This window comes from Desmodus rotundus, chromosome 7 (assembly GCF_022682495.2).
Source record: "Desmodus rotundus isolate HL8 chromosome 7, HLdesRot8A.1, whole genome shotgun sequence".
Taxonomy (NCBI): domain Eukaryota; kingdom Metazoa; phylum Chordata; class Mammalia; order Chiroptera; family Phyllostomidae; genus Desmodus; species Desmodus rotundus.
In genome coordinates, this window is record NC_071393.1 from 5,352,576 (window position 1) to 5,378,151 (window position 25,576).

The following is a 25,576-nucleotide window of genomic DNA, read 5'->3' on the forward strand; positions in this document are numbered from 1 at the left end:
CCAGGGAGGGGAGAGGTCGTGGACACTGTGAGCCTGTGGGACCCGCCACCGACACACGCCGGTCCCGCCGATCCAGCGCAGCCCCGCACATCGGCTCCTGCTGCAGCATGTTGCGTGCCGCCGCACTCGCCGCGGGCCTCGGGCCCCGCTTGGGCCTCCGCCTCCTGTCCACTGCCGCCACCCAGGCGGTGCCGTCCCCCAACCAGCAGCCCGAAGTCTTCTACAACCAGGTAAGGCCGCGGGCCGCTTTGTTCTCTCCAGGCAACGCAGCCCGATGGGTGGGAAGTCCATAGGCCTGTTTGGGCCTCAGTTTACCCAGTGGGGGCTCGAGGGGTTAGCCGCGGTTGGTCTTTGTGCACATGTAACCTTCCTGCGAAACTTTGGGCCCCTCCGCCGCTTCTGACAGCCCCGTTCGTAATCCCGCTGTGTGACTGTCAGGTATTGATTTTTTGTTCGGGTTTTCAGGCCTCTTACTCACCCCTGTCTCTGCGTAGGGTCATCATCATCACCCACTCAAAGGGAGTCTTTGCAAGTCCTTCTTTGCAGGAACTTTTCAGTCTTTTCCTTGGTCTCCTCTTTTCCCCTTGACCCCTGCCTTTGTCAAGGAATTCCAAAGTGAAAAACAAGGAAAGGAGGGGTCCTTCAAGATATGATTCAGTAGTTTGTGGAGGCAGAGGCCGAGGCCCCTGGGCGCTCCCGCCGTTTTCACTGCTGGGAACTGGGAAAGGGTGGGGTCCTTCGCCTCCTGGCGCAACGCCCCACCCCCACCTCCCAAAGTGTCCGCCTTCCAGGGAGCTGGCCTTCTTTGACCAAACCAAGGAGGGGCCTACACTGGGTACCACTGAATCCCAATGGCCGATCCCTGGTTCAAATAGGACTTTGTAGTATTCTCTCTCCATCTTTGAGTTGGGTAAAGTGCTGGAATTCACAGAGGGAAATCAGTTATGAAACAGTTCGTTTTGTGTGTGCATCAGGCGCAGCTGCTGCCTTTCCCTGAGCCTCAGTTTCTTCTTCTGTGAAGTGGGAAGGGGGTTAGAGGGCGATGCCTCCTGGCAACACAGGGCCTCAGACACCCCTGTGGGCACTTACAGAAATAACAGCTTCTAGTTAGGGGCACAACCGTGTACAAGGAACCTTTCTGAGCACTTAGCTGCTTTGCTGTTCAATCGTCACCACAGCCTTCTGTAGTAGGTACTATGGTTATCTCTATTTTACAGATGAAGAGACTGAGTTACAAAGAGGGTTAGTGACTTGCCTAAAGACTGAAGTCAGTGGCAGAATGGGGGTTCAGGTCTAGATTGCCAAGAGGACACCCCTACACAGACCATCTGAGGTGCTGTTGATGCCACTCTGGGTGGGCATAAAGGGGTCATCGCTGACTTAGGGTGCTGGCAAACCGGCCCCCAGGTGACTACTTGCAACAGAGGACCTGCTTGTCTGGCCCAGAGTTTGGCTGCAAATCTTCACACAGGTGATGGGTAAAGGCACATCCACATGATGCTAAGGAATGTTTCAGAGAATAAAAACACAATGTCCTTCGGATAACACAAGCCAGAAGTGTGGCAGCTGTAGCTCCCTTGGTAAGCTGTGTGAGGAGACCCCAACATCAAAAGCTTGAGCAGTTCATGTCTATACCACCCTGAACCATACACCCTGAATGCACCCGATCTTGTCTGATCAAAAACTCAAGCAGAAAAGTCCTCCAGGGAGAGGTGTCAGCACCTGGAGCTTTTGTGCCCACAGGATCTGATTAAGATCTTCCTCCCTTGTGCCCACAGGGAGGTGAGAGAAAGGGGTACACACCTACACACAAGTCTGGTAGATAGTGTGAGTCCTGTTCTCCAAATTGAGTCAGGGAATGTATGTTGGGGGAGTGGAGTGAATTCTCCCGGTGGCTTTTTTTTTTTAACAGATTTTTTGACATCATAACAGTAACATCTGCTCACTGTATAAAAATGCAGAGAGTACTGTAAAACTTCTCCCACGCCCTAAGGCATTCCCTCCAAGAGCACTGTTGGCAGATAGTGGTGTGAGCTTGCAGACGTGTTCTCTGCATTCGTGGGTGAGAGGGAGGGAGAGAAAAACAGATTTTTTTTTAATGTAAATGAGATTCTAGCACTTACTGTTCTGAAGCTATCTCATTGAACAATGTATCTGCCATTTCCTTCCCTGTTTCTATTCTTCCCAAGGACTGCAGAGTGTCCCAGGAGCTAGAGCTGGCTCCTCATAAACCTCCTTGGGCTGTTTCCAGCATTGTGTGGTTGGATGCCAAGGCCTAATCCTAAACTTCTGAGCCTCTTATCTGGGCCTCTGTATACAGAGTTGACATTTCCCTGGGAGTTATTAGTTCCTTAAAATTCAGTGAATTGTTCTGGAGTCTGAAGCCTGAAATTTCTCCAAAAGGAGACATTCGGATAGAAAGGCTTTGAAACTGCTCCTGCAGATGCTGGGTTTTCCTGCTGAGGGCATTTGTGGGGTTTTGTATTTGGGGGGAGGGGAGTTGCCCTTTGAGCTTATCAGGTCTCACATGGATGGTGAGCAAAAAAGGTACTTTGGTCCACCTTCCTGGGGTTCTTTCAGTTCTAGTTGGCTCCGGTGGGGCTGCAGCGCGGGATAAACCTCTTGTTTGGGTTAAGATTTCAGGACAAGTTCTCCTTCCCCAACTCACCACCAGGGACCTATGGGGGTTGCTGCTGATAGCCAGGATCCCTGAAGATCAACAAGTCTCTCATCCTTGGTGGGGGAACCTCTATCAACATAACTTTCTTTTTTCCCTGACTTGGAGAGTAATTAAGGTCTAGAAAGGCAACTCAGAGGAAAACCCAAGGGACTGCAGTTTCAGCAAAGCAATCCGTCCAATTTGGCATGGCTCCTGCACTCCCCTTCAACATCACCAGTTCGTGTCGGTAGATGTCACCAATTTGTGATGAAGATGAGAATATTGTTAGACAGTTTCACACTCTGAACTCAGGTTGCCTGCCACTTGATAGTATCAGTTTGGATTCATTCATTCATCAGACGTTTCCTCAGCACCCCAGCTCCAATGAACAAAACAGACAAGATTTCCCTGCCTGTGGAAAACTTGTATCGTGGAAGGTAGAGACAGACAAACAAGCATAGTATGGCACAAAGCAGTCAGTGTTATGGAGAAAAAGAAGGCAGGAAAGGAAGTTATGGAGGGTGGTACGGTTACTAAACTCTGCCTCAGCTGCTTCATCAGTAGAGTGGGGTGAAAACCTTGTCTACATCACCGGGTTGCTGTGAGGATGAAATGGGGTCATCCTTGAACAGACCTTAGCAACTGCCTGGCTCATGGCTGCTGGTGCCCCCATAGTTACTGCAGCCTTAAATGACAGCAAGGAGCACAGTGATGCTGTTGAGCTTTTTAGATAATGGTGACATAACTCCATTTTTAAAGAAAGATTTTATTTATTTTTAGAGAGAGGGGAAGGGAGGAAGAAAGAGAGGGAGCAAAACATCGATGTGTGAGAAATACATCAATCAGCTGCCTTTCACATGCCCCCAACCTGGGAACCTGGCCCTGAAACCCAAGTATGTGCCCTGACTGGGAATCGAACCAGTGACCTTTGAGTTCCCAGGCCCACACTCAGTCCACTGAGCCACATCAGCCAGGGCAACAGAACTCCATTTTATGTGGGTGCTGTTGGAGTTGTAATTTGTTTCCTGAATGGGAGTTTGGGGGTGAATTAAATTTGTGTCTATTCTTAGCCTCTTGACCACAGCACTCAGGAACTAAAGCCAGAACCAACAAAAAGGAAAGTGAGAAAGCATCTCACCAGCCCTGACCAGTGTGGCTCAGTCGGTTGGGCGTCATCCCACAAAGCGAAAGAACGCCGGTTTGATTCAACTCGTGCTTGGGTTGCAGGCTGATCGGTATTTCTCTCTTTTTCCCTCCCTCGCCCTCTCTCTAAAAGTAAAATAAATAAACTCTAACAAGAAAGAAAGAAAGGGTCTCTCTGTGAATTTTCTGACTGCAACAGTAACGCGTCCTCAGTACAAAGCACAGTCACACACGTGTGTCTGGCGGCCATGTGCAGGTAACCCCAGATCCAGTGGTTTCCCATCACTTATGATCTATCAGGGCCCGTGCCGAAGACCTGTACCTGCATCTTTGCCTTGCGTGCTACCAACAACTCCATGAGCCAGGTGTTATTGCTGTCCCATCTCACAGATGAGGAAACCAAGGCTCGGGGAGGTCAAGTTCACAGAAGTATGAAACCAGGGTTCAAACTTAGCTGTGTCCCACTCTAAAATGCATGCCCTTAGCCACATGCTGCCTGGTGACCAGGCATTATGGTCAGACAAATCTGTGAATACTGAGGGGACAATTGAACGGAATATTTGAAAGTAGGAGGGAGGAGCCGTGCCTGTGTTCACATTTGTAATCATCACACTCAGACTAGGGTGTGATTGTTGCTCACTAAATATTTACTAAGGGTGTGAATGGCTGCCATTTATGAAACTGTTTATAGTTTGTGCTCCAGTAGCACAGAATGGGAGACAAATATTTCCACTCAAAAGGGGCCTTTTTGCAGAGTTTAGGAGTTAATATGAACGGGAATGTGGGGACATGCAGGGAGTGCTGAATTGGCCAAGGGAAGAGACAGCAGCAAGACAGTGGTTGCCAACCTATAAGCCCGTACACACATGAACAAATTGAACCCGTGCCTGGCTGGCCATCAGTCCGCAGTAGAATCGACCCTCCCATCTCAGAAGTGATGACAATCCAGAAATGCAGGATTAAAGGTCCTGGTGAGTGGGGCCTGGGGTCAGGTGCCAGAGTGTCTTCAGGAAGTCTGGGGAAGCTGGCTGCTCTCAGCTTTAATCCCAAACTAACCTGGAAGTTTCTAGATAGTGTATGGAAAAGTGTGAATGCAAGTGCCACTCCATGTTTACCTTGAACTTTGCTCTTTGGGATCTTGTAATACAAAAGATAGCATCTGCTTTCCATTGGACGGAAGCTACCTGACTGCCACGGAAAGAGCAAATAACAGCAGGAGCCAGCAGGATAAAGGACCACAGCCTCTGCTCGCTCCCTCTTGAGGAAAATAACATATTCCAGGCACGTAGATTTCCTAGGTAACAGATCCCTAACTCTTTCATGCATCAAAGCTGGAACTAAAATCTTTCTAGAACGTGTCCTGCCTCCTCAAATTGGAGCGACTGAATGTCATTTAATAGACCTGGGACAGATAATGACTGTCCATTGCCATGGGGTGGAGGTGGCATGGGTCTGTCACTTTGTCAGGGTCCTGCAGTCCTTTTCCTAGCTCTGCTGTCCCTACCCTAACTTCTAAGCCACCCGTTCCACCCCCAAGTTTCTGTTTGCAATGCTTAACCCACAGGGGTCTGGGAAACAAGACACCCCGGACAGCCAAGGATCACACTATTCTCCACCTCAGCAATTCTGATTTTTATACTGCGATCTGCCCCAAGTCCGCAAAGATGCGGGTGAAGGGGTGTTTGCCACAGCAGCACGGTGGGGAATGGTAAGAACTTGTCCCAAGAGTGTTTGTAGGAAATGGCTAAATCAGCTGTGGTCAGTCTGTGTTGAGGAGCACCCTGCTGTGGGAAGTACTGGGGTGGACCTGCCTGTGGGATCATGTCCCAGATAAAGCGTTACTGAGAAAAGAGGGTTACGAAATAGAAGTCCACAGTCCCCACGTGGAATGGACGACCTGACCCCCCCCCCCGCCCCCGCCCCTGACATCTGCCTCTCCCTCCAGCACACCCCGCACCAGCGAAGCTTCTGCACACACCCATAGCCCCTCTGCTCCGCACCCCCCTGCAGTCACAGTGCCCTTCTGGTTCTTCCTGTGTCTGACCTGTGGTCTGACCCCCGCCCCTGCCTGTCTGTTCCTGCTTCTCACTGTGTTGGCGGGCTGTCTTTCCCGCCCAGGGTGTTAGCTCCAGGATGCAGCACTCTGCTGTGCTCTTAGTGCCTGTGTGCACGAGTGAGTCCAACTTTTATAAAACAAAGTGCGATTTACTAAAATATATAGAAAATAGAGCATTTTGATGGGAAAGTTCTACGAGTTTTGCCAACAGTCCAGAACCCAAGCATGAAATCCTGAGGTGGCTGAGTGTCACTCTGCTTCCAGAAACTATAATGAGGAAGTGTGAGCTAGGAGGACCCCGCCCCCAAGCCCAGAGTTAAACATGTTATGTAAGTCATACTTTGGGTTTCTGGCAGGAGGTTATGATGCGTTTGGCTTGCAGTTTTCCCTTGTGTTTATTAAGAGAAGTCACTGGAAGCAGAACTTCCTCAGAGGCTCAGTTCAAGAACCTTCCTACCCTGGCCCTCGTCCCTAGAAAGGGAAGACCACTGAAGCCTGGCTCTAGGAGAAGGGGAATGGGAACTCTAAACAGAAGGAAGATTCCAGATTCCTGCAAACCCAGGATTATCTTACCCTTAGGAAGAGGGTGGATCATTGAAAATTCAACAGTGGAGACTGACTCAGCAAACTCAGGGCTTTGAAAGTCAGAGCCCTGCCAGGGCGTGGTCTTCCCAGGGTTCTCAGGCTACGGTCATGGGCACAGCGTGGCCCTGCTTAGGGGGGAAGGGGTGAGGACAGTGGGAATTTAGCCAGACTGGCCCAGCTCTCCGCTTCATCCTTCCTAATCTTTGCAAAATAACAATTAGGCCGTTTTTTAGGACAAACTAACTTAGTATGCTGCTGAGCAGGGAGCGACACAGAAAGAGGTGCACACACTGGCCTGGCCCACACCCCTAGAAACCTCATACCCGAGAGAGCCACAGGGCCTAGAGTAGTGTAAGGGCAGGGCCGAGATCCACTGTGAGCGGCGGCGTGGGCTCAGGGACTTTACACCCCGTTGCATTTAACCCTCACTTCAGCCCTGAGGTCACAAGGTAGAGCCAGGATTCAACCCAGGACTGTCTGGCTTAGAGGCTGGTGCTTTTCACAGCACCCAGGGTAAAAACTCAGAGACAGACCTGCAGCAGGGCAGTGAGTGAACCCCGAGGATGGAATGGGGCATGACCAGCCTGCCCGTCCTCCTCTGGTGCTTCAGGGAAGCTGGTGGGACCAGAGCCTGCATTCAGTGTGCAAGGCTCCCCCAGGCCATGGCTAAGTCCAGCTCGAACTCAGGTCTACCTGGCTTCGGGCCTGAGCTCTGTCTGCCACACCTATCTACTCGCTGCTCCCCACTGACCCCCTGCTGGAAACTACCCCGTTCACCCACTTCTCAGCCCTCTTGCTTTTCCTTTTGGAAGAAACGAAGGTGTCATTTTCCTTAAGATTAATGATCAACCAACTAATCTGAAACCACACAAACACAGTTCCAACAACTTGACTTATGTTTGCCCACGTTCTCCTGCCAAATGCCAAGAGCCTGTTACTGTGGGTGCATAGCTGCAATTCCATGGACGGTGTGGTAAGGGTTGCACCAAAATACCAAATTGGAGCCTGGGAAAGTGACCTTCAGTAGGCCCATTCCTGACCGGCTCCTTCCTGTCACCACCATCACTGCACAGCACCACGCACTTACTCCACAAGAGGCTTGACGCAAGCCCTTGGAACCATCGCGTGCCTTTTATGAGGGGGCACTGTAGAGATTCCCAGAGGTGCGGGGAGGTGAAGTGCCTCTCGCCACCTGACACAACTAGGAAGAAAAGTGCCGGGTTCATCCAGATTCTAGTTTCCACCCCTGCTCTTGAGCCCTGAGCCAGGCCGCCCTCCCTGGCCCTTCTGGCCCTGAAATCTTGGGCCCTGGACTGAGCTCAGCACTTGGCTTTGCGTGGCAGCTCCTTTTTACCAGCCAGAGCTCAAGTCAAATGTCTGCTCCTCAGAGGCCCTCTGCGACCATCCCAGCCTAAGTTCTCGGTCTGCCCCCCTCTCTAGTACCCTCCCTGGATCCTGTTCTGCTCCTTTGCACTTACCATGAGGTTGCCTGTATATGTTTGCTTCTCTGTTTTCTGTGCCCCCCAGAATGCCAGCTGTACAAGAGACAAGGTCCTCACTGGGTTCGGTTTCTGCTGTGTCCCCAGCCCTTGAACGGTGCCTGGTATGTCTCAGGTGTTCACAAACTATTTGCTAAGTGGACCAAAGACTCAGCTACTTCAGTTCTGACCACAACTCTGTGCTCTAGTGTGTTAAAGGAAAAACGGTTGCAAATTCTTTGCAGCTCTTCCCAAGGAGAGGTGGAGGCTCTCTCCCCTCCCCAGGAACCTGGACTGAGCCTGTGACTCAGTCTGACCAATGGAATTTGGTGTAGGAAATGAGGCCACGTGACTTCTGAAGCTAGATCTTAAGAAGCCTATCAGCTTTCGCCCAGGTCTCTTGGAACATTCTTTCTGTGCCAGCCAGCTGTCACGTGAGGTGTTTGACTCGTCCAAGTCCACCATGCAGTCAGGAAGCCCAGGCAGCCATGTGGTGGCAGACACAAGTGAATAAGTCACCTTGCACGTCCAGCCCCAACCTCCCCCTGCTCCGGGCACCCTCACTTGGCAACCACATGAGCGAGCCCAGTCAATGGACACAACTATGAAATGACAACAAGTCAATTTAAGCCACCACATGTTGAGGTGATGTTACACAGCAACCGATGCAGACAATTGATAAGGAAGATAACTCTTCATTTTTCAGATCAAAGAAACCAAGGCACTGAAAGATCAAAAGACTCACCCGAGGCCGGCTGGCAGAGGGGTCCCCCAGCTTGGATCACTCTGAAGCTCGTTTACATTTGTTCTTTCTGATTTTTTTTTTTAACATCGCCAGTTGTCAGTTTCGGGTTGAGAACTAACTGGTCCTTAAGAAGTTCTGCCTTCTCATTGCAGATCTTCATAAACAATGAATGGCACGACGCCGTCAGCAAGAAAACATTCCCCACTGTCAATCCTTCCACTGGGGAAGTCATCTGTCAAGTAGCCGAAGGGGACAAGGTGAGAACCAGAGACTTACTTAGGGGAAGGGCTGAGTGGGGTAGGGACAAGCAAGGATAATTTAATTTTCACTCAATTTGTTTTCATATGATCGGAAGTTTACCATCTGTGTATTACTTTCATACCTAGAAAATGCCAATTAAAATTTTTAAGTAAATGAGTCAACAGGAAATCTTTGTTGCAGGCAAAGGTGCTAGACGGTACCCACATTCACTAACTGATTCTGCTGTGGACTGTACACTTGGAATTGCACTTGAGAACACCTAATCCAATCTCTCCTTTCCAGACCTGGAGGGAGTTGCATGGCTAGGTGGAAATTGTTGAGCAGACTTTGGATCTCTTGAGATCTAGTGATCTCTGGTGTTGGTAGTATGTTTTGTTTGCATTATATATACTTGTAGTAATTAAGTAGTAATAATAATTTTAAAATATAAACATTAATAAAACTATTCCATTTTCTTGAATAGAAAGGGCATTAAAAATAATTCAAGAATGCCTCCTGCCCTCTGCTTTAAGACAACCTTCTACATTCATGATGAAGGCCTAACTCTCTTTGCTAAAAGCAGATGTGAATGAATACTCTCTGGCTCATAGGGTCGTCTGATGTAAATGTGGTTAATGAAAACAGTGCTTCCCCGTCCTGGTACACATCTCCCCGCATGCAAAATACTAGTTAGGTTGATTCCACTGCTCCCCCAAGGGGAGGAAAGCCGGGTAAACCTGCTTTTGCTGGACGCTGCAAGGCGCCGCGAAGGAATGGTTAAGTTCACAGGGCTTGCTTTCTTAGGAAGGGGGAAAATGGTCAAATTCTAAGCACTGACTCTGGAGTGGCTCGCTCTCCAAAACTCACTGGGGGATTTTGAAATGAAAATACAGAAATGGAAACTGTCAGGGTCCTCATTCCCTCCGTGACTCCTGGAAAGGGGTGCCTGAAGCCCACCAGGCAGAGTCCTCCGGGCCGCGAAAGACTGTCAGGGGCAGGTTTCTGCCCAAGCAGGGCCTGGCGGGCAGTGGGGTGGAAGGCTATTGCTGAGAAGGCCTGAGCTGCCTTGCTGGGTGTTTTCCAGGAAGATGTGGACAGGGCAGTAAAGGCTGCCCAGGCCGCCTTCCGGCTGGGCTCGCCCTGGCGCCGCATGGACGCGTCAGAGAGGGGCCGGCTGCTGAACCGCCTGGCCGATCTGATTGAGCGGGACCGGACCTACCTGGCAGTGAGTTCTCGGCCCCCTTCCCTCTCCTCTCACAAGGCGAATGGGTTCAGAGCATCCCATAGACAGCCAGGAAGGACCACGTTGCTGACAAGTAACTGGTCAGATTGGCATAGGCTAGGCCCCTTAGGGATATTCCCTGTACCAACCAGAGGAGTCTCTTAGCATCTCTTTTGATGCAGTGGGTTTGGCTAAGAAAGGAGGACATGGGAAGAGACAGGAGCCATGTTGGGGAGCCTTCCCAGGGGGAAAAACGCCAGGATGGATACCTCTCTTGGGCCTTCTCTCTGTCTTCCAGAGGCAGAAAAAAAACAGGATGCAATGCCCTTTCCTCTCCCCAGTCCATTCCCTAATCCAACCAGAATGAACCTTCTAGTAGGCAAATTATACCATCCACCCCTAGGTCTTCCATGGCATCCTGTATCCTTAGGATAAAGTCCTCTTCCCTCAACATGGCCTGCAAGGCCCCGCCTGGTCTGGCTCCATCTCCCAATTCAGGCTGGACCATGGTCCTCACACGTAGCTCAGCTCACCTATCTTCCCTCAACTTCTCCACTACCAGGCTTCTTTGAGCATCAGGGCCTTCGCACATGCTGTTCCCTCCACCTGGGGTGCTCTTCCCTTCATCTCTATTTGTACCTTCCCCCTTTGCCTTAGTCACCTCCTACATGTCCTCAGGTTGGCATTTCTCAGACTGGCCTTCTCCTTCCTAGCACTCCTAACCCATGTGACTGATGATTCAGCTCTTCCTTTCCTGGCTCTTTGCTCTGAAAGCTCCTTGTTTGTCTCTGTATTCCCAGTACCTGGATCTGGCATAGAGTAGAAACTCAAAAAATGCGTTTGTGAAATGACTGAATGAAAAGTTTGTGAATTGTTCCTCCCATCCCCCTCCTCATTCTCCCTACCTTTGGAGGGGGACAGGCAATGGCCCACAAATGCTGCAACATTCAGTGGCACCAAGTGGCCACAAGCCCCTCTCAATCCATGCTGAGCCTCTACAATGCTTGTCACTCGTTTGCTATGATTCACTCCTGCGCCAGCCTGTCTGTGCTGATCCTGTTTTCTTCTCCCAGGCCTTGGAGACGCTGGATAATGGCAAGCCCTACATCATCTCCTACCTGGTGGATTTGGACATGGTCCTCAAATGTCTCCGGTAGGGCCTCAGGCTTCCTGGTCTTTGTCCTAGTGGGGCCAAAGGGGAGGGGTTGCTGCTGCAGGGTAGAAATAGAATAATGTAAAAGGATCAGAAGGCTTGGAGGAACATATTCTATTAGACTCAGTACTGAAATTGTAATCTACTCATAAAAGTTTATTTTGCTTTTGGAGTCAGTTTTGGTTATTTATGTTTTAGTTTGATCTGTCCATATCATCTAGGTTCTCTAGTTGCTGGCCTCAGTTGTTCATAGTATTCTCTTGGGGTCCTTTTTATTGCTGTGAGGCCAATCGTAACGTCCTCACTTTGCCTTCTGATTTCAGTGATTTGTGTTGCCTTCCTTTCTCCCTAGCCTAACGGAAGGTTCGTCAATTTTGTGAATGTTTTCAAAGAACCAACTTTTAGTTTCGCTGATTCTTTCTACTCTCCACTTCAACTGCCTCTGCTCTAATCTTCATTATTTCCTTCCTCTTGCTACCTTTGAGTTAGTTTGATTATAAACATTTTCATGACCAAGAAACACAAGATGAGGAAGGAGGGCTTTGCCGGAGCTCTCTGTCGGCAACAGAGGCTCAGTCTAACTTGGGCGATGCAGAGTCAGGACTCTTAAATCCAGAAGGCCGCCGAGTGTCGCTGCTGCCCACCCCTGCCCCTAGCTTCTTTCCCGACTACTAGCAACCTCCTTCAGGGCCAGTCTCTGCACGTAAGAACCTGGGCTTGCTTCTGTTTGCCTGATTCCAGCCAGACAAAGTGGCAGTCTCTTAGTCCCAATGCCAGATTCCTAGAGGAGGGACCCTGAGTGGCTGGCCTTGAGTCTGACCAGTTGTGGTGCATGAGGGTGGAGAGATCACTGTGCAAATAACTGCTGTTGCCCTGGATGGAGGCGGAGAAAGAGAAGCAGTACCAGAAGAGTCGGGGTTGGGCAACATAGCAGGTTCTCAGCCAGGGCAGTTATGTCACCTGGGGGACAGTGGGCAGTGTCTGGAGACAGCTTTGGTTGTCACAAGTAGGTGGGAAGGGGTGCTGCTGAAATCTAATGTGTAGAGGCCAGGGACTCTGCTAAATATCCTACAATGCACTGGAAAGCCCCACACCACAAAGAATCATGCCCCCCCCCCACCCACATCAGTAGTGCCAAGTCAACAACCTCACTCCACAATGATGCCCCAGAGAGAGCAGCCTGGCGTATCTCGGCGGAGGCCCAGGCCTCCCTGAGTTTTAGCAGGATGCCTTCACGCTGCTTAAATAACTATTCTGTGTGCAAAACACAGATAATACAGACCTGGGAGGAAGGGGACAGCCATGCCTCGACTTGTGTAGACTGGCAACCCCCAGGCTATTTTTCTCCCCAGCGTCACAAACCCGTATTCAAACCCAGGCCATCTCTGGCCTCAGGCTGACCTTGCCTGAGGCAGGCACTTCAGACATCTTTTTACCTTACGTGTTTCGTCTCTCATTTTCCCTACTTCCCTGAAAACGTAACCATCACATGCTATAAACGCATGTCCTTTTCTCCGCAGCTCTAATTTGCTGGGTTATCTGTGTCCCCGAGTGTCTAGGCAATAAGCTTTACAAGGGTGGGGGCCTAGTCAATGACTTGTTTTTCTGGAAACTGTTCAGATGGGTTTGCATGTTCCCACCAGACCCCATCTGTGGTTGTTAGTTGCTGACCTGTGATGCTCAGCTGGTACCACAGTCTGTTTAGTAAATCTGAATGTGTATGAAAAATGCCAATTCTTAGGCATCCACCCCAGAGAGAAGATTGAGTAAGTGGGAAGTGGGCTCTGGGAATTTGGCATTTTTTAAGGAGCATCCAGGTGATTCTGAGACCTAGAGGTTGGTTCCCTAGAGTGGATTATTGTGACCTTAGCAGTTAAGTTGTTCTGGGGACAAGGCAAGAGCGAGGGCAATTCTCAGAATCACTCGGTTGGACAGTTTGAGTCTTTTCTTCCTGCCAGAGTTTACAGGGGTCCCTGACAGTCATTGATTAAACTTGGACTTTTTTTTTTTTTAAGTTATTATGCCGGCTGGGCTGATAAGTACCATGGGAGAACCATTCCGATCGATGGGGACTTCTTCAGTTACACACGCCATGAGCCTGTGGGCGTGTGCGGGCAGATCATCCCGGTGAGTGTTAGCCTCTAATAAATGAGGAAGGTTTACCAGGGATACCTCGAGATGCAGCGATCTCCGGCAGGCTCGTGATTGAGAACATGGGCTTTGACAAAGCCAACTTGGGTTTGGGTCCCAGCCCTGCCACTCATGAACTCTGTGACCCCGGGCAAGTCACTCTCCCCTTAAGCCTGAGTTTCCTTAGTTGCAAAGTGGAAGTGAATATAGAACCTGTCTTAATGTGGAAGGATGGGGAGGACTGAATGCAACAGCTTAGCATGGTGGTCAGCACAGAGAAGCCACTCATGAACATGAGTCACTATTATTTCATCCACACCTGCCTCGACCATCTGCCTTGAACCTATGATCAAGTTAGGGGAGCGGGGCACGAGATGTTCAGAGAAGTCGCTGCTGCGTCTACTCTCTGGGAAGTCACCTGCTGTGGCTTGGATTTTGGGAGTGGCTATTGTTTATTGTAGTGGAACTTTCCACTCTTGATGCAAGCGTGGAAGCTGGGCCCAGCCTTGGCGACCGGAAACGTGGTTGTGATGAAGGTGGCTGAGCAGACTCCACTCACTGCCCTCTATGTGGCCAACTTGATAAAGGAGGTATGTGGCTGTCCACAGTGACCTCTAAATGCTCTCGTACAGGCTTGCTCTAAAGGAGTTCTGAGGAGGGGCCCAAAGTGGGGGGTTTATGTAGAGCAGGAGCCAAGCACTCTCCTATCACCACACTTCAGTCAAGGAGGCCCCATCTCACCTGCTTTCTACCTGGGGCTTCATTATAAGACCCCTTTGAATAATGAAATGGTTCTAAGTGAATACCATGGGGGGTGGGGGCGGACAATGGCCCCAGGGAACTCCACGAATCCTGTTGCTTGCTGCACCATTTAGAATTCCTGAGCAGTACCCACAGACTGCTTGTGCCCCTGAGTCTGGGACACGCCGCCTTAGCCTCTCTGGGAAGGGATGTGCGTTCCCCCATCCAGGCCCTTTGGAGTGGGAGAATGACGCCCAGTGTCTCCTGGCTGTTTCCACACAGGCTGGCTTTCCCCCTGGCGTGGTCAACATTATTCCTGGATTTGGCCCCACGGCTGGGGCTGCCATTGCCTCCCACCCAGATGTGGACAAAGTGGCCTTCACAGGCTCCACCGAGGTGAGGCATCCCCAGGACCTCAAGCTTGTTGGGCGTTTGGCCTGAGCTCTCACTATCCTGAAAGGATGATGCGTTCGAGATTAACCTCTGGGTGCTGTGTGGGGGGTCCGGCCCAGGACTGCCCCTCAGTAGCTCGACTGAGTGTGCCAAGAGTGACCCTGCAGGGTCACGCCCCTTATGGGTTGGTGGATACTCTAGCTGCTGTTGTGGGGCCAGCATCCCATGCGGAATCAATAGGCAAGACTGTCTAGAGTTCATGAAGCCCAGAGCTGGAGGCCTGCCCAAGCGCCTTGGCCATTTCAGGCGCCTTGACCAGCATTGCCCTGATGGGTACAGAGCGTGGGCTTCGGAAAGTCAGGAATTCAGATTTGGCCCTGTGACTGTGACGTGGGTGACTCACTGAATGTCCGTGGAGCTCTGTTCGTTGTCTTTAAAATGAGGATGGTGGTATCCATGTGGCACATGTTCATTCAACAGGTACAGAGGTGGCTTTGCGCCAGGTTCTGAGAATGTGGAGGTGAGATGCACCCCATCCCTGCCCTCAGAGTGTCCTGTGTGCAGGGGACTGCACTCCAAATGTCATGGAAAGGAGACAGGATGGTGGGTGTGAACTGCTGCTGGACTGAGTGTGAATTCCGATTCCACATTAACCAGCTGCGTGACTTGGAATACATGACTTGAGCAGTCTGAGATGCAGCTCCCATATTTCTAAATCAAGGAAAAGGGCGGCCCTGACTGGTGTGGCTCAGTGGGTTGGAGGTCATCCTATGAACCAAAAGGTCGCCAGTTTGATCCCCAGTCAGGGCACATGCCTGGGTTGTGGGCCTGGTCCCCCGCTGGGGGCATGCAAAAGGCAGCCGATTGATGTAACTCTCACACATTGATGTTTCTCTCCTCTTTCTCCCTACCTACCCCTCTCTCTAAAAATAAATTTTAAACAAATCTTAAAAATAAAAAAACATACATCAAAGAACAGGGTCACCCCTACCTCTGAGGTCATTGTGAGGACTGATTTAATGCACTCAAAGCACTCAGTACACAGAAGCCACACAGCCACGGCTGCTCGTGTTACTGTCATTGTCATCCTGAGAGCGCAGAGGGGTGGGGCAGCAATGGGGACTGAGTGGCCTGACTTGGTGAAGTGCTCCAGGTTTCCTGTAATGCAGCCACTCCCTCGCGGGGTCCTCTGTTCTGTGTCTGTGCGAGCGTTTGGTTGTCTGTCCCCACACTGACAGCTTGTCTCTGTTTCTGCTACCCGGCAGGTTGGCCGCCTGATCCAGGTTGCTGCAGGGAGTAGTAACCTCAAGAGAGTGACCCTGGAGCTGGGGGGAAAGAGCCCCAACATCATCATGTCAGACGCTGACAGTGAGTGTTTGGGGGCAGCCACTGGCTGTCTGTGCTGTGGCCTCTCACTGCAGAAGCCCTCACTGTCCATTGGCATTGACCTCTGCACCAAGGCCTCAGGACAGAGGCCGGCTCCTCAGCACGGCCCTCCAGCCAGCGTGACCCTGGGAAGGGTGGTTTCTGTCCTCTTTGCTCCCTGTAATCCAGCCAGGCTGGTCTGCTTAGTTGCCCAGGTGTGCCCATGCTTCCTCTCCGACAACTTTTCTCCTGTCACATCCTTTTTCCTGTGCCTGCCGAGGAGCTCCCAGGTTTACCCTCCCTGGGGCCACCTTCCCTACCGCCTGAGGCTGCCTGGGTTGGTCCCCCAGCCGCCCTTGGCTCTGTTACCACTGTGGGTTGTGGCCACTATGAGCGCAGGAGGGAGCGATCAGGGCCCTCTTGTTCTGGCAAGTGGCCTGGCCCCCGGCAGGCTTGCTGGTGGCGTGAATGGACTAACGAGGTAGGCAGACCCCGGGGCCAGGGTGGTCCTTCTCTCCTGATGGCTGTGTTTCTGCCTCCCCAGTGGACTGGGCCGTGGAGCAGGCCCACTTTGCGCTGTTCTTCAACCAGGGCCAGTGCTGCTGTGCAGGCTCCCGGACCTTCGTGCAGGAGGATGTTTACACTGAGTTTGTGGAGCGGAGCGTCACCCGGGCCAAGTCTCGGGTGGTGGGGAATCCCTTTGACAGCCAGACTGAGCAGGGGCCGCAGGTGGGTCTGGGTGCCTGGAACCAGCATGGGGAGGTAGGAAAGGCCCGGCCGCAGAGTCAGGCAGGCAGGGCTTCGAGCCTCAGCTCTGCCATGTATGAGCTGTGTGTCCCTGAGAAGCCACATGCCCTCTCTGAGCTGTCATTCTCTCATCTTTAACACCTGCCCTTCGTGACTCACAGGATGCCCTAGCTGTGGAGTGGAGATTAATGATAATTGCATCTACGTAAGAAATACTAGGAGTGTCTGTGCAGAGGGGAATGCTTGGTTCCTGGACCTTGGTCACCCCTAAAAATGCATCTACCAGAAGGACACGTGCAGATCTACTGACCACGGTTATCTGTGGGGAGTGGGGTGGAGGCCGGGGACCTTTGGACGGTTTCCACGTCTGGGCTATTCTGAGTGGTGCTGCTGTGAATCTCGTTTCTTTTTCTCTCTTGTTCTCTTTATGTAATCATTAAAGTAATACAAATTTGTATACAAATTGAATTTAAAAGTGTTTCAAAGATAAGACCCCCCTGGCTCCCGTCCAGGTCCTTCCCCATAGGCTCACACAGAGTTCGGTTTCTGGGTGTCTGTTTTAACAAAACAGGGTCACAGAACACACAGTGTGTGCCGGTCACTCACGGGTCTGTCACTAAGGACGGCACAGTGTGTGGTGTGCTGTGGTTACACTAACTGGCCCCTCTACTAATGTGCGCTTAGAACTGTTTCGGTTTCGGGCTTTTACACAGTGCTCCCCAGTGAACATCCTTGTCTAGGTCCCTTTGTCAAATGTAGAGTAAGTTCCTAGAAGTTAAGTAGCTGGATCCGAGGGTGTGAGCTTTAATTTTTGACTGATATTAACACTACTGGCCAAAAGAGCTTGCACCAGCTTGCAGTCCTCTTTTTTGAACATTGAGATATGACATAGAACATATTTATTAGTCCTTCTAACAGTGTGTGAATATTACTGTGTACGTAGCATACCCAGTATGCTGTCTGTCAATGTATTTTCTTACTATTTTAAATTTTTAGCAATTTCATAGTTGAGAAATAAAAACAATGGGTTTGCTATGCATTTTTTGAGGGCTAAGGAGGTCGCTGAGCTTTTTATTTACCGGCCCTTTGGACTTCCTCCCCAAGCCTTGCTTACTCATTGACTGTGGCCCATTTCCCAGTTGTCCCCTTGCCAGGGTGGCTCCTAGCCTGAAGCTGGGGGAGGTCTGGCTCTAGCATCTCTGTAACTCTGGGCTTGTTCTCCTGCAGGTGGACGAAACTCAGTTTAAGAAGATCCTCGGCTACATCAAGTCCGGGAAGGAGGAGGGGGCGAAGCTGCTGTGTGGTGGAGGGGCGGCTGCTGATCGTGGCTACTTCATCCAGCCCACTGTGTTTGGAGATGTGCAAGATGGCATGACCATCGCAAAGGAGGAGGTGAACATGGGGCTAGAGCTCGGAATGTTCCTAGAAGCGGACAGTCCGGTCCAGCACCTTCACACTGTGACCCAGCAGCTGTCTTTGGGAGAGTCCTGGCTCTGTGCCTAGGACAAGTTATTTACAATTCACTTCTGGTCTCGTCAGTCTCCTCTTCAGCCTCTCATGGCGACGCAGTAGGGAGAACGTCTACATTCCCTGGCACCGCCCACAGGCCCATTGTGTTCTGGTCCCTATGAGCCATGAACCAAGGAATGATGTCGCCAGCCTTTCTTGTGGTCTTCATATGAGCTGGGCATCAGAGTGGACTAAAGGACTAACTTCCCCACATGGCGAGACTCCCTTTGGTGTCCCCCCCCTCGGCACTCACCATGAACACAGACAGGGCAGCAGCTCTGTCTCATTCATTCATGTCACAAATATTTATTGAGTGCCTACTATGTGCCAGGCTCTCTTTAAACCCTGGAAAGCCAGGGATAGCCAAAACACATTTTCTGCCTTCACCCTACATCCCCCAGCTGGATTAAGCCCTGTAGCAGCCCTGTCAGGGAAAGTATTATGGTGTCACCCCCTTTCATGTATAATTCAAAGTAAAATAATATTGAAATGCAAAATCAGGGTCCAACAGAGTTCTGCCTTCTTTCCCCTCAGGAATACTTTGGTGCTTTTTTGGTAAATTTCAAATTTCGATTTTATGGAAGGGTGGGGGCATTGTGCCCCTGCTTTGCCAGCGCCCATGGTGTTTGGGTGGCTCACAGTCACAGCTCCAGCCACAGGCAGCTCCTGGCAATTTTCTCCTGCCTCTGTTGGGACACTTTCCAGTCCTGGAATCAGCCATTTCCTCACGAAGCCCTAGTTTCTTTTTGGGATTTCGTGAGAAGGGACACTGGGTGTTCTTGGGCCTGAAACTCTGGTTCCCTCCTCCCTGATCCCCACCCCCACTCTGGTTTGGCCAGTTTCTGCTCCTGTGTCGCAGCTCAGTTGTCACTCCTGTGGGGCCATCCCAGATGCCCCTCCTCCCCACCGCTCCCTCAGCCTTGTAGGTCCTGTGGGGGCTCTGACACAAGTCGCACAGCTCAGAGTGCGTATATTCTATCCACCCGACTGCATTATGGTCACGTTCAGCCCCCCAGCCCTCACCCGAGAGGGCTGAGAGCAGCCACACCCCGACAGCAACAAGCCCACGTAGCTCCCGCATCCTGGTTTCTAAACCCCATTCTTCACTAAAGGGAGCCAGGATTCCTTGAGAAATGGCTCATTCCAGGAACAGGGCAGGGAAAGTACAAGAAAACTCTGGAATGTCTTAAGAGCAGAAACTGTATTTTGTTCACAGTTGTTTCTTCAGCATCCAGTGTGTGCCTTGCTGAATGACTGACTTAAATTTTTTGACATTAAAGCTATGTGTAACATGCCAGTAATGCAAACGCTGCAGAATTGTTTAGAAGTAAGATGCGGTATGTAAAGCACATGGCACATAGAAGGTAACCAATCCCCATTAGCTTCCTTCCTTTTTCAATGAGCTTGGGAGCTGTCTTCTTCCCCTGGGACTGTTAGGGCACGTCTAGGGACTCGTCACCATGTCAGGAATTGTCTGCTCAGCACTGTGAAAGCTGGATAGCAGGCGGCTCCATGTCTGCCATGCCCTCCCACTCTGCTCTCTCACAGATCTTTGGGCCAGTGATGCAGATCCTGAAGTTCAAGACCATAGAGGAAGTCGTTGGGAGAGCCAACAATTCCAAGTATGGGCTGGCTGCAGCTGTCTTCACAAAGGACTTGGACAAAGCCAATTATCTGTCCCAAGCACTCCAGGCCGGCACTGTGTGGTAAGAGCCCTCCAGCAGCCCCTCACTCCCAGGCAGGGGTCCTTAAAGCCAGGCAGGGTCTTCCAGAATCCAGTGCTCACAGCCCAGAATGTGGGGTGCTGGGCTCCGTGGCTCCTGGCTCAGGGTGTGTGTGACACAACAGACAGAGGAGAGCTTTCCTGCCTCCTCGCATCCAGGAGGCTGAACTGCCCTCCCGTGCCTGTGCCGGGGCCGCTGCTCTTGGGCAAGCACACAGATGACCAGGGGCTCCTCACCGAGCTGGGACAAGGGTGGGAGACCAGAGCTAAAGGCCCATTACACAATCCTAAAGCTTAGCACCTACTTTACACTCATGAGGACGGTGGTAATTTTAAAATCCAGAAAATACCAAGTGTTGGTGAGGACGTGGAGAAATATGAACCCTGGCACATTGCTGGTGGGAATGTAAAATGCTGCAGCCATAGGAAAACAGTCTGGTAATTCCTCAGTAAGTTAAACACAGAATTACCATAGGACCAGCAATTCCACTCCTGGATGTATACCCGAGAGAAAGAGAAGTATGCACCCACACAGAAAAGTGTACCCGAATGTTCATGTTCATAGCGGATTATTCACAACAGTCAAAAGGTGGAAACAACCTACAAGTCCCCCAGCTGAGGAACAGATGGACGTAATACGGCCTCTCCGTGCACCGAAATGCCATTGGCCATAAACAGGAAAGAAGTGCTGACACCTGCTACAACACAGCTGAATCTTGCAAACATGAGACCAGGCACCACAGGCCATGTGCTGTATGATTCCACTTATAGGAGATGTCCAGAACAGGCAGATCCAGAGTTAGAAAGCACATTAATAATGGCTGCCAGGGCTTGGAGGAGGGGAGAAGAATGAGGAGTATAGGGTTTCTCTTTAAGGTGATAAAAATATTCTGGAATTACTTAGTAGTAATAGTTTGGACAATGTTATAAATAGGCTATAAAACACTGAATTGTACACCTTAAAATGGTGAGTTTTAAATTTAATTAAAATTTCGTAACTTTTTAAAAATTGCAAAAAAGCTTAGCAGCTAATTAGCAAAATGAGTTATTCAAATGAGGTGCAGCCACATGGTACTCTTTGCTACTGATGTCCACCTGTGACCACGTCATGAAGGATGAAGGTGACTCACGGCTTTATTTCATGGAGCAGCTTTCAACTCCTACGTGGCTGGTTATTACTCTGGTTCCTCCCATCCATCTTTTCTCTATGAAATTTTGGAGCAACATAGGAAGTCCACGGGGTATGACACATACCCCCTGAGAGTGACTTCTGAAACCTTGTTTCAAATTATAGGGTCAACTGCTATGATGTGTTTGGGGCCCAGTCGCCGTTCGGGGGCTACAAGATGTCTGGGAATGGCCGGGAGCTGGGAGAGTACGGCCTGCAGGCATACACCGAAGTGAAAACCGTGAGTGGGGGCCCCTTCTTGGCCCCTTTCCCCATGACGGTCCATTGGTACTACTGCTGGTGTCTTTGTTTTACGCCAGAGAAGCTGCAAAATAGTGCCAAAAGCCGCAAGAAAGAACTGGAGACGGGGCCGCCACCCAGCCTACACAGTCTTTTGCTGGGCTTCATTACATGCCAAGTTCCATAGAACCTGAGAGGAAGGAAAGATCCCAGTAGGCCGAAGCAGCAAGGAAAATCTAATAAGAACATCTAATAAAAATCTTACGAGGCATTAGATTATCAAGGGCTGTCAATATACCCATATCCATGTCCAAATTGATTTTGCATTTTCAGTGATAGGAATGTATAGCCTGAGAACTTCAGAAAAACAAAGAAAGCCTTATTTCCATAAATATTTATCACAGCATTATCTCTCTAAAAGGAAAACATCAGATGTAACATAAATGTTCAGTAAATTAGGGAACATCCCAATCATGGAGTACTAAATAGGTATTAAAATATTTTTGTAGGATATTTGATTTGGAAAGTGCTCATCCTTTAAAGTAAAAAAGCAGGATACTAAGTAATATATGCAGTATAAGTCCAATTTAAAAACTGCATGTGCACATATATAGATACCCAGAGGGCTTCATTTATAAATATGAAAAAGACAGGAAAGACACACTGAAGTGAAAGTGATTTTCTCTCTACAACGAACACAAATTGCAGTCTAACCAGGAAACGTGCACACGGGTGGTATAGAAAGGAAAGAGAAACGGCCACGCTGGGCTTCGCCAGGATTGGCAGAGAAGGCTCGGGGCAGGCAGAGCGGCGGGGCAGCGAGCAGGGTGAAAGAAGGCAGTGGTCTCGCTCAGTCCTGCAGTGGTGAGTCTGAAAGTAAATGACTGAGAAGACACACCTATGTTCTCAGGAGGCTCACTGGAACAAACTAAACACACTTGTTTATAGTCGACTCCCCCATCTCTATAGGAGGCGAGACCCAGATTTGAAGTTGACACTGACATGTCACTGGCCTGTAACTGTTCATCAAATAGCAGTTGTGGACGAGGTTATTTAGGTGTGGATGGAGGGGCCGGGGAGGACGAGGCCTGTTATTTAGGTGTGGATGGAGGGGCCGGGGAGGACGAGGCCTGAGCCCGAGGAACCGCAGTATCTACGGGTGGACTGGAGGGCAGGGGGAGAGCCCGAAAAGAGGAGGCTTGAGCTGAGGTGCTTCATGGAGGAACCCTAATGTAACAGCTGTGATACCGGAGGCCTGGGGAACTGAGACGGGCAGGAGAAGAGAAAGCTTTTGCAGAAAGAAGTGGCAGGGCTTGGTTCGTCAGCCCAGCACCCACACGGTGCTAGGCCCTGTGCTTAGTGCTCGTGATAAAGATTCCTGAGCTTTGGAACTCAAGTGATGATACTAACAAAAATAGGGACTTTTCAGGAGAGAAGTCAAGTTTGCAAGGGGGACCAATGAGAAAATTGCTTCTTTTAAATTCATTTTTACTGAGTGCTTATGTCGTACCACGATCTGTGCTAGGCTTTCTGACATATGCCACCTCAATTAATGCGCACAACAACCTCAAGAAGCAGATACTATAATTATCCCATTTTACAGATGAGGAAACACGGCGGGTAGAGGTGAAGTACTTGCCCAGGAGGGGGGAAGCTTGGAATCTGCCCACTTGGCGCAGTGAGGCACCTGCAAGCTTCAGCACATTATTGTTTCGCCCTTTGACTCCTTTGGAGGAAAACACAGATCTAGATCAGGGTCTCAACCCCAGCACTATTGACGTGTGGGCTGGGATAATTCTTGTCGCCGGGGGCTGTCCTGTGGGGTATAGGATTGTCAGGCAGCATCCCTGACTCCTGCCCTCTAGATGCCAGTAGGAACTCCCACCCTGTCCCCAATCCTGTGACAATCAAAACTGACTGGGACCGATGAGGCAGAGTGTGACGTCACACTGAACGCAGCCCTGGTGGTTCCTGGGGCTGTCCAGGTGTGAGAAGGAAGGGACGCCCTCTGCTCGCACTCGGGCAGCACCTGGCTGAGGGCGCCTACAGGTCAGCATGAGAATTTAAGAACTTCTCTGCACTCCTCTTACAGGTCACGGTCAAAGTTCCTCAGAAGAACTCATAAAGAACCACGCTGGCTTCCTTACCTACCCAGGGACACAAAGTTCAACAAGATCAACAACAGAACCTAGAAAAAATGACCTTGCCCTCCGAAAGTCTTAAAAGAGAAATTCTCCCACAAAATCTCTTGGATCAAGAAAGTCCCAGAATTTGAATTCCTTTTGGGTGGGTGTGAGGCGAAGGGCACACAGAGCGTCAGGGCGGCTTTCTGATACACTTTTGTAACTTACCTGTATGGGGGGAGGAGAAGTCATTGTTTACCACTGTGCCGGCATGGAGGCCACAGCTAGCACCTTGCTTTGTATTCTGCACTAAAACTCATTAAAAAACAGTGCTTATCTTCGCCTCTTGGGTAGCTCTTCCTCTGTGTCAGTGACCCAAGGAAATGTTGCCACATAGGTATGGCATCCCCGTGTTTGTGTGTAAACAACACCCCTCCCTGCTGTGGGTAAACAGCTTTCGTTTCATGTGCTTTAATGACCAGATACCTATGGCCTGCCCACCAGTGGCAGGCTCTGTGCCGGGCACCAAGGATGACACCCACACAAGACGCCCAGCCCCTGCCCTCAGACGCCCCACGTCCAAGCGTGGGTCTCTGTGCTTAAGCTGAAACACATACCAGATCAGATGAGACAGACTCATGCCGGGCTAATTTCATGAGACTGATTTGGAAACCTGATGTCAATTTACTCATTTTAAGTGAGGCCTGCGTTTCTAGTAACCAGACCTTCTGAATCTCCTGTCCAGAAGCCTGCCTTCCTTTAGTCAAGGGACCTGGCCAATTAGTGATCTGTATTATTAGTAAATTAGGAATCAGAGCTTCCTTGCTGAGCAGTGGAACTGGAGCCACAACAGCTGACTTGCAGCAGTGTGTGAAGGGAGTGACCATGTTTGGGTCACAGAGTCCTGTAAGAATCTGAGGAAAAGTTGGATCCTCTCTTAAGGAAAACAACACCTTTAGCATAACTTTTGCAGACAGTGCCGGAGAAGTAATGAAGCTCATTGTTTGACCCCTGGCCTTATGTCCCTACAGCTCAGCCTTATCTGATAGGTGATCCCAGTCCACTAAAGAGTAATTTCACTTATTTGAGTAGCACTTCACCCTTTCTGTCCTATATGCATATACCTGTATTATTATTTGCTTTTTTCTTTAAATCAACTCATTCAGTTAAAAGTTAAAAAAAACCCCACCTTATTGCCATATGTTAAAAAATAGCATGTAACTGTAATAATTAGGAGGCATTATATAAATGATGAAAGCAAAACAATGTTACTACATTTAAAATAGTGAGATAAAGTAAACCTAATCATTTCGATCATATATTCATATATAAGTCAATCTAATTATTCTACAAATGTTCATACCTGAAATAAGTGTGTCTCAGGGAGGAGACTGGGGTTTTATTGACCAGTCGTCAGCAACCACACGATAGCCCAGTTCATGCTGCTTCACGATGAAATGGGGTTCACTGCCAACAAAACCAAAACTGTATTTTAGCTTTGATGATAACAATGCAGCAAAGGACAAAGCTTTACCCTCCCCCTTCTCCCAGCCTGCTTGTGACCTCCTCCCAGGGTTAGGGTGGCACATTGCAAGCTGGAGTATGTGGCAGCACCAGGCACAGGCTGGTCAGCTGAAACGGCTGTCCCTGCCCTCACGGTATTCTGTATTTCAATACGTTCTCTAAAGAAAATGCCTCTTTACTTGATCAGGATTTAGGGTGATGCCTTACTACTAGATTAATCCAAAACCTCATGATTTAGGGTGAGATTACTTCTGGGAAGTTTTGTTTGTCTTTTACAAATAATGTATCACTTAAGAATATTTTAGTTGTATCAGAAAACCCAATTCAAACCAATGTTTAAAAAAAAAAGATGGCTCCCATAGTCCAAAATCCTGGGATCTTGGCTTTGGCCATGGCTTGGTTCTGAAGTTCAAAAAGTTTCCATCTGTTGGTTCTACCTCTGTCACATGGGCTTTGTTTTCAGGCCATCCCACCCATTTTCTTCCTGGTGGGTCTGGCTTCTTAGAAGAGCCAACAGCCCTTAAGAGCCCTTGCCTCACACCTGCCTGGCTCAGGTCCACTGGCTGCAAGAAAGCTTTTTGTTAGCTCAGACCAAGACCTTGAGGTTCATGCTGATTGAGCCAGTTGATGTG

At 49.9% G+C, this 25,576-nt stretch overlaps 1 protein-coding gene and 1 long non-coding RNA gene across 2 annotated transcripts in view; one reads left to right on the top strand and one right to left on the bottom strand.

Moving 5' to 3' along the window:
* Nucleotides 1-8,822, bottom strand: part of LOC123480429 (uncharacterized) — a 48,675-nt gene extending 39,853 nt beyond the window's left edge. Inside the window, exon 1 of the long non-coding RNA XR_006656440.2 lies at nucleotides 8,667-8,822. This is a non-coding gene — a long non-coding RNA (uncharacterized lncRNA). The remainder of the gene's footprint in view (nucleotides 1-8,666) is intronic.
* ALDH2 (aldehyde dehydrogenase 2 family member) lies at nucleotides 1-23,761 on the top strand. The gene is made up of 13 exons (XM_024566635.4): nucleotides 1-230; nucleotides 8,819-8,923; nucleotides 9,991-10,131; nucleotides 11,202-11,281; nucleotides 13,297-13,408; nucleotides 13,873-14,001; nucleotides 14,435-14,548; nucleotides 15,811-15,913; nucleotides 16,455-16,639; nucleotides 17,885-18,049; nucleotides 19,715-19,872; nucleotides 21,184-21,298; nucleotides 23,390-23,761. Exons 1-13 carry the CDS (start codon nucleotides 108-110, stop codon nucleotides 23,420-23,422), a joined length of 1,563 nt encoding a protein of 520 aa, XP_024422403.2. The 5' UTR covers nucleotides 1-107; the 3' UTR covers nucleotides 23,423-23,761.
* Nucleotides 23,762-25,576: the final 1,815 nt, after the last annotated feature.

Excerpts from the sequence above, each read along its gene's own strand:
- ALDH2 (XM_024566635.4), top strand. The coding sequence starts at position 108 with ATGTTGCGTGCCGCCGCACTCGCCGCGGGCCTCGGGCCCCGCTTGGGC. Across the intron at positions 16,640-17,884 it reads AGACTGAGCAGGGGCCGCAG|GTGGACGAAACTCAGTTTAA; the intron begins GTGGGTCTGGGT and ends GTTCTCCTGCAG. Across the intron at positions 21,299-23,389 it reads CATACACCGAAGTGAAAACC|GTCACGGTCAAAGTTCCTCA; the intron begins GTGAGTGGGGGC and ends CTCCTCTTACAG.